The 7690-nt window shown below is 35.5% G+C and overlaps 2 protein-coding genes across 4 annotated transcripts; both read left to right on the forward strand.

Annotated features, from left to right (window-relative positions):
* Positions 1-233: 233 nt before the first annotated feature.
* On the forward strand, positions 234-2315 carry LOC116146565 (senescence/dehydration-associated protein At4g35985, chloroplastic-like). The gene is made up of 5 exons (XM_031431988.1): positions 234-913; positions 1251-1381; positions 1481-1647; positions 1748-1832; positions 1937-2315. The coding sequence occupies exons 1-5, from the start codon at positions 338-340 to the stop codon at positions 2118-2120; spliced, it is 1143 nt and encodes a 380-aa protein (XP_031287848.1). The 5' UTR covers positions 234-337; the 3' UTR covers positions 2121-2315.
* A 1004-nt stretch (positions 2316-3319) lies between these two features.
* Positions 3320-7212, forward strand: LOC116146550 (tRNA A64-2'-O-ribosylphosphate transferase-like). 3 transcript variants are annotated; one of them, XM_031431968.1, is made up of 7 exons: positions 3320-3663; positions 3763-3920; positions 4170-4872; positions 5514-5614; positions 5698-5806; positions 6169-6228; positions 6656-7212. In XM_031431968.1, exons 1-7 carry the CDS (start codon positions 3381-3383, stop codon positions 6820-6822), a joined length of 1581 nt encoding a protein of 526 aa, XP_031287828.1. In that variant the 5' UTR covers positions 3320-3380; the 3' UTR covers positions 6823-7212. The 3 variants fall into 3 exon arrangements, with proteins under 3 accessions (XP_031287828.1, XP_031287829.1, XP_031287830.1); XM_031431969.1 differs by having other exon boundaries at positions 4173-4872; XM_031431970.1 differs by having other exon boundaries at positions 3477-3663; positions 3768-3920.
* The last annotated feature ends 478 nt before the right edge of the window (positions 7213-7690 follow it).

A 7690-nucleotide genomic window follows, 5' to 3' on the forward strand; every position in this document is an offset into this window, starting at 1 on the left:
ATATACTAACATAATTAGGAGATTATAAAATATCAAATAATTATGAGTATCCTAAAAGGTTAAAAACTAACAAAATTAGAAGATTACAATATATTAAGGAAATATCAGGTAAATCTCAACAAGCAGTACAATAAGATATATGAGTGATTTCACGTCCACCGAAAGCAATAGTGCCTTTGGATAGGATATATTCACTAGGAATACATAAAGTTAGAAACAACGAATCAATCACAAGACTTTTTTGTAACCCAGTTTCCTTTTCATACCATTCTATTCCCTGTCCTTTTAACATCCCAATCACTTCTCTTCCTAACAAAGATAGCTCCAACACCTGAAAATGGGTTGTTTCAGACCTCGTTCCAAGACTACTTCTCGCATGAATACTTCATCTTCTTTCCCTTCTCAACAACAAAACTCAGCACCCAGAAACCTCAAGCAAGAGGTTTTGCTGAGGATTCCAGGATGCACAGTTCATCTCATGGATGAAGGAGAAGCTATAGAACTTGGCAAGGGTGAGTTCACTCTTGTCAAAATCTTGGATGACAATGTTTCTCTCGCTACCATCATAAAAGTTGGTGATGATCTTCAGTGGCCTTTGACAAAAGATGAGCCGGTTGTGAAGCTTGACTTTCTTCACTATTTGTTCTCGTTGCCAATGAAAGATGATGATCCACTGAGCTATGGTGTAACATTTATGGAGCAGTACGGCAGCAGTTTGGGGTTGCTGGATTCATTTTTAAGTGAGCACTCTTGCTTTTCTAGCACAGCATCTACCCGGAAAAATGATGTTGATTGGAAAGAGTTTGCTCCCAGAATTGATGACTACAATAATGTCTTGGCCAAGGCAATTGCGGGAGGGACTGGTCAGATTATTAAAGGGATTTTCAAATGTAGCAACGCTTACACTAACCAGGTTTGTTTTCAAAGCAATTTTATGAAATAATCATTGACGTTTCAGCTTATTATACTTTTTCTTGAATAAATCTGCGGCTAACCAAAATTTAAACTATATCCACGTGATGATATTGTCTTATTACAGGTAACTTGAGGGCTTATATATATATGTGTGTGTGTGTGTGTGATAAATTTCTCTATTTATAAATGTTCTTTCGTTGGATAAAATCAGATATCTAATCATCATGAAGCAGAAAATCTTTGCTTAATAATATGCTAAAAGGAAAAGAAGTCCTAATAAATATGCTTTATAGATTGGTTTAGTTATTTAGTCTGAAGACTTGAGATAAAAGCAGGTTCATAAAGGAGGAGAAATGATACTAGCTCGTGCTACAGAGGAGAAAAAGGGGGTCAAAGCCAGAGAAAGTAGTAGCAACAGAAACAATGGGGCCAAAAACAAGAGCGGAGTCAACAAAAGCTTAAAACGGTATCCTAAGATAAGAACATTGTCATTATAAAATCATGTAACTAGCACCAATTTTCCCATAAAGTCAAACAAAATAATTGATGTATGTTTTCTGCGTAGTGTGAGAAAGCTGTCAAAGATGACAGAAAAGTTAAGCAAATCTATGCTTGACGTTGTTGGTGTGGCCACTGGATCAGTGATGACACCGTTGGTAAAATCGCAGGCAGGCAAGGCAATTTTAGCCTCGGTTCCAGGAGAGGTCATCTTGGCTTCACTTGATGCTGTCAGTAAGTAAAGCCTGAATTATGTATGCTGGGTGCTTAGTGACATTAATCATTTGAGATCATAAGTGTGGTAACTAAATATGAGTTCTCTCAATACATACAGACAAGGTTCTGGATGCAGCTGAAGTTGCTGAAAAACAAGCTGTATCTGCAACCACCCATGCTACAACCAGAGCAGTCAGTGAGAGGTATAATTAGCCAAGTTCCATATTCGATTACTTTGGCATATTCAAAAGCTGGCTATTGCCATTGCCAATTACGTTAATTAATTACATGTTTGTTCTCTCTACAGGTACGGTGAAAGTGCAGGGGAGGCAACTGGAGATGTGCTGGCAACTGCAGGGCACTGTGCTTGCGCTGCTTGGAATATTTTCAAGATAAGAAAAGCCATCAATCCAGCATCATCTGTTACCACTGGAGTACTCAAGAGTACAGACCAAATCAGGAGAAATGGAAATGGAAATGGAAGATATTGAGGGGATTTATTTATTTAAAGTTAAAACGAATGTTTCCATGTTGTCAAGTTGTATGCATTCCAGAAAACAGCCACATTGAACGTAAGATACTTCTGCGTTGCAAATTAAAGGATTTGCTGTCCTAATTAGATGATCCTCTGCTCTGGTGTTTGACGATGTGTATATTATCCAATTGTCCGACAATGGGAGTTATTAATGGTGTGATTAAGATTTGAAAATCAGTAATAACCTTCTAATGAATCAAACAAAACATAAATTAGAAAAATACTCTTTCAAAAGCTTTTAACAATAACAGATAAAGCTATAACCATCGCTGGGTGGTCAAGCAATCAACTAGAATTTTTGCGTATATTATTCAAGATTTCATAAGTTTGATCCATCTGGGTTGCTAATAGGGGTGATCACTGAAGGGATTTACCTGGCTGTTAACTTCAGGACCCTAAGAGATTAATTGAGATGCGTGTAAACTAGTTTAAACACCCTCAATCAACCAAAAAAAATAAATAATAGATAAGGCGGTGATGAATGGAATATAAATGTCAAGATGTGAACACACGTCAACGATTGACCACAGGAGGAACCGAGTAGGATGGGAAATCAACAAAGACGAGTGCGAATCATTGGAACGAGAGATTGGAGTCAAAGGTGATATTAACAAATAATAATAATTGGAGAGTCATTGGAACGAGACGAGTGTGAATCATTGGAACGAGAGATCGGAGTCGAAGGTGATATTAACAAATAATAATAATTGGAGAGTCGAGTTTTTTAAAGTGATTAGGTCGAGTAAGGAATCAAGCCTAATTCACTGATTCTTTTCTCGAGAGACGAGTGATTATAAAGATTTTGGCTAGAACGAATAAAAAACATTTCTAAAATAAGTTTACAATATAATCTTATCCGTATAATTGAAATATTAATGTATGAATACGGAATGATTTAATTAATGATTTTTTTTAAGATTAGGCTCCTTTGGTTCATTATTTTTATCTTTTCTTATTTTAATATTCTATCCTAAAAATCTAAAAATATATTTATTCCAATATTTTCAAAATCCAATACTATATTATTCAACTCAAAACATAAATAATTACATTTCCTAGAAAAATAACTCAATTCAACCCAATTTTATTATTTTTTACTATTCTAAAAACAATCAAATAGTGAACTAAACGAACTTTGCCCACAATAAAATACAAATGGACGCCGGGGCTTCCTTGCCTTGCCTGCTAAAAACTAGCGAAAATCACAAGCTGCAGAATGGAGAACGAAGCAAAGCTAAGCATATACAGAGCTGCAAGGAGCATAAAGCGAAGACGAAATTCACTGTACAATGCTTTAAGATCAATATACGAGGACTCAGTTTTTGTTGGCGAAATCTCCCATTTATGGCCCCAAATTCCCCTTCTCGTCAACCTTCGTTGCGGTCTCTGGTACTCTCCCAATTTCCACTCCACTTGCTACTTTAAATCCACCGACGGTCACACCAACAATTGGTCCTTCAACACCTCCCGCCTCAACCTCCACGTCGCCCTTCTCGCTGGTATTTCAACTGCTCAATCTTATTTATTACGAACTTAAAAATGAAAAAAGAAGAAGAGAGAAACACTTTAATGATTCAATTTTGTTTTTGAATGGTTAGGACAGAAGGAAGGGTGTATGATAGTTGATTCCACAAGGAAAGGAAAGCGGTTTCCGGATAGTATGTCCAAAACGATACCAATTTGGACCTGTGTTTTGAACCGTTCTGTTTATAATTATCGTTACAGAATGTGTAGTAATGGTTTACTTATGGAGGGGGTGAGTTCTGGTATTGTTCATTCATTGTCGTTTTTGTTCTTATTGATTCTCGTCTTAATTTACAGTAATTGGAACAAGTAATGATTCTATTAACTTCTGTAAATGGAGAGAGGCGTTTACAGGCTTAATGCTAATTTAACATAATGTTTCAAGTCATTCATTTGTTTAATATCTCATTTTGTGCATATATTGTCCCAAATTCTGATGAATTTGTATCTAAAAATTTTAATATGTTGCATTGCAATTTAGCAGGAGTCAAATGCTTCTGAAGCAAACGGGGATAACACAAGGCAGGTTCCGGTAGATTGGGATTGTTCCTTGCATCTTCCTCTCTGGGTTTCAGACATGGAGAAGGCTGCTGTAAATGATCGCTTAGATGAATGGGTGAAAGAGTTGGATGCAAGTGGGGCTGATATTGCCTCTCTCGCATCATGCTTAAAAAAACCATTACGACCTCTGTGGATATCGCAAAAATCTGTCATTTGGTTAAATGAAGTGCCTGACCATGATTCTTGGGACTTCACACCAATCATCCTCGTTTCTGCCTCTTCCCCGAGTGGAGTAATTCAGCAAAGGTCTACCTCAGAGTATAGCTGGAATTACATACCAGGAGCTGGAGATGATGAGGAAAGCTGGGCGAGGGGTTTATCGCCTAATCTTTTCTGGAATCATGTCTATGATCTTATTAACTCAGGTCCTGATGTCTGTAACCAGAAGGTAGCTGATATAGTTGAAAAGGATAGAGTATATCGTGCTCAAAGGGGACAGATTGCTCCCCAGGTCACTGCAAAGCACCCAAAGTTGTTGGGGAACTCAACTGATCTTTCTGATGTAAATGCTTCTATATGTTCAGATCTTTCAAACTTTAAAATTGATTTGAAGTCTTCAGATGAAGGATATGCAATATCTTGGCTGGGGTCAACAAATCTTGCAGTGGGAACATCACAAAATGGTAACTGTTATGAAATGTTGAGTGCTCTTTCCTTGTTCAGTTTGCTTTAGTAAGAGTCTTTGGTTAGAAATTAGCTTATTCTTTAAGGAAATCTTGATGAAAATGAAATAAAGTTCTCTGTCCTTAAAATTGAACGTTTAGTACAAGGTACAAATGCTATATGTACCCTTGTTGAAACTTCTTAATAGTTTGTTTCAAATCCCTGCTCCCTTCTATGATATCACTGAACGATTGAGTGCAAATTCTCTTTTATGTATTATTAAAAGCTTGATCATTATTTTATAAAGAGGCCATCTATGTGTCAGACAAAATGCATGAGTTCCAGATTGCTTAGACACATGTATTGTTATTTTGATGAAGATGTTGAATTTTGTTGATTTGGTGGAGGCTCCAGTGGTGCCACAGGTTGAGGTAAAGGTTGGTTGATAATGTTGCAATAGGTCATGAACGACTTCTATAATCCCCTGATTATAGGCAATATATTTGTTGTGTGCTCATCTATCATTGCTGCTGCACTTGTTATTAGTTTTGTTCTCGTTTATCTTGTGTGTGAATGTTTGTCAGTAACATTGGTTGAATCATAAACCATGCAGTCTCCACTTCCACTTGGCTCATTGTTGAGTTCACTATGTTTGATGCAGTTGCAAAGGTGTGTACTGTCGATTGCATTCTGAATTGTGATCAAGAGTCTATCACTGTCTGCCTTCCAGATGCTGATGCATATATGCATCTTCCCGTGGTGGTGTGTATAAAAAATGAATTGAATGGTTAACTTTGTCCTTGGAATTTTGCTACCTAATCACCTGTTTGTCTTTTGTCGCCCAGAACTCAAAATTGGATCGGTTTTCATTATTAAGGAATCTTCCATCTGCGGTTAACTTTGCAAAGTTGAACATTGGCAAAGGGAACAGACTTCTAATTTGCTGTCATAGTGGTAAGGACTTTTACTTGCCTCCTTGTGTGCGGATTTGCATTTTTGAACATGCTATACACTGTTGTGTCTGCTTCTTCTTATGTATAGCACTAATTTGAACTTTTAGGGCATCATCCATTGTTATTTTTTTCACTTATTTGGTTCGAACTCCATATTATCTTGTTCTGTAATTACTTAGTTTTGAATATTGTGCATACTCATACATTTACTTTTTTTCGTTTCAATGACTGGCTGAAACAATGGTTGCACTTGCACCTGTACATTCTAAGATATGTAGAAACTAAAATGTAATTTTTCATTTATTTTATTTTATGCAAGCATTCAGTGTCAACTAATGTATATCTGTATAATTCTATTTTCAGGAGAAGACATTAGTGTCTGCATTTGTCTGGCAATACTTATATCATTATTCAATGGAGAAGGTAACTAGTTACCTGTATTGCATAAAGAGTTAAAGATATTTACATTTGCAACTTCTTTTATTTGGATGCAATCAGATCATATAGTGTAAGATGCATATATTTTTATCCCTTCCCCAGTATTCACTATTCCGTATCAGTGGATATTTATTTTTGTTTGCTTGAATGTTTGTTCCACTTGTTGTGTAAGGTAGCTGTGCACCATTTTGCAATCAGTCTGTAGGTTGTTAGGACCCTCTTTCAAGACTGCCTGAAGCATGATCTTTGCCATACAGAGAACTCACATTAGTTGTTTGGAACTAATGCAGCTTCTGTTTTCATTATGCTGTTAGGATTAAAATTCTAGTAATTCGTAGCTCAAGATTCATTAAACAATTTGCTTTCTGTGTCTGGAGTGATTTCTGTTCTTGCTAATAATCTTTTTTATTAGGACTTTTTGACAATGGGAAATCATTCTCGGAGACGCCCATCACTAAATTGGAGATGCGGCGCCGACTTATATTTATCTGTAAATTTGCAACAAATGCCCGACCATCCAGAGGAAATCTGAAGCAAGTTTTTAATTTTCTAAGCGGTGGAAGAATGGATTCAATTTGATGATACCATCTTGTCATACTTTGGCATCGTGGTGATGCAGAACTGGGAAAACAATTTTTAATACTTGGCTTACAGGAGAAGTTTGTCTCCTAGATAGGGAAATTGGACCATCTCCATTGGATGTTTTGCATCTTTGTTCAGAATCAGGTGGCCGCTCTTGGAAACTGGATGAAGTTTCTTGGAGGTGAAAGATGGTAGCCTTACTTTAGGGCCTCTTTGCCCCTTGTGGGCTTGGCCCATCCACTCAACCCAAGAAAGGGAGAACGATATGTTCCGGTTTGATGAAACAACACTTTCTCACCCGTAAAGTTTCAAAATGACACTTTTCCACCCTTCGTTAGGTTTTGTTAGTGTTTTCTATTAATATGTGACTAAAAAGATGAAAATACCTTAAATAGTTCATTTCTTAATTAGTTTATTATAAATTAAAATTTAGTTAAATCAAAAGTCTTTATTCGGTTATTTATTAGTCTAATTGTAAAGATACATTTTTTTTCTTTGTTTATTTAATTAATTAAGAATATTGATTTTTTATGTTAATTAGTAAAAATTAAAAACATTATAAATAATAGTGATAGGATATTGATGACAATATAAATAAATATTAAGATTATTTAACTTTAAACAATTTTATAGCATTATTCCTAATTTCTTAGGTGGGGTTAATTATTTTTTCTTTTTTGACTTTTTGGTTAATTAAAAAATAATAAAAATTTTATAGAGTAAAATATTTAAGGGTATAAAGTAAAATTTGATAAATAATATTAAGAAGTGTTTTTTTTTTTTTTTCTAATAAAAACAGTAGCTTTTTGAAAGAAAAAAAAACCATAAATCACTAGACAATAGTGAAGTATAGTGCCAAAAACTA

This window comes from Pistacia vera, unplaced genomic scaffold, assembly GCF_008641045.1.
Source record: "Pistacia vera cultivar Batoury unplaced genomic scaffold, PisVer_v2 Contig479, whole genome shotgun sequence".
Taxonomy (NCBI): domain Eukaryota; kingdom Viridiplantae; phylum Streptophyta; class Magnoliopsida; order Sapindales; family Anacardiaceae; genus Pistacia; species Pistacia vera.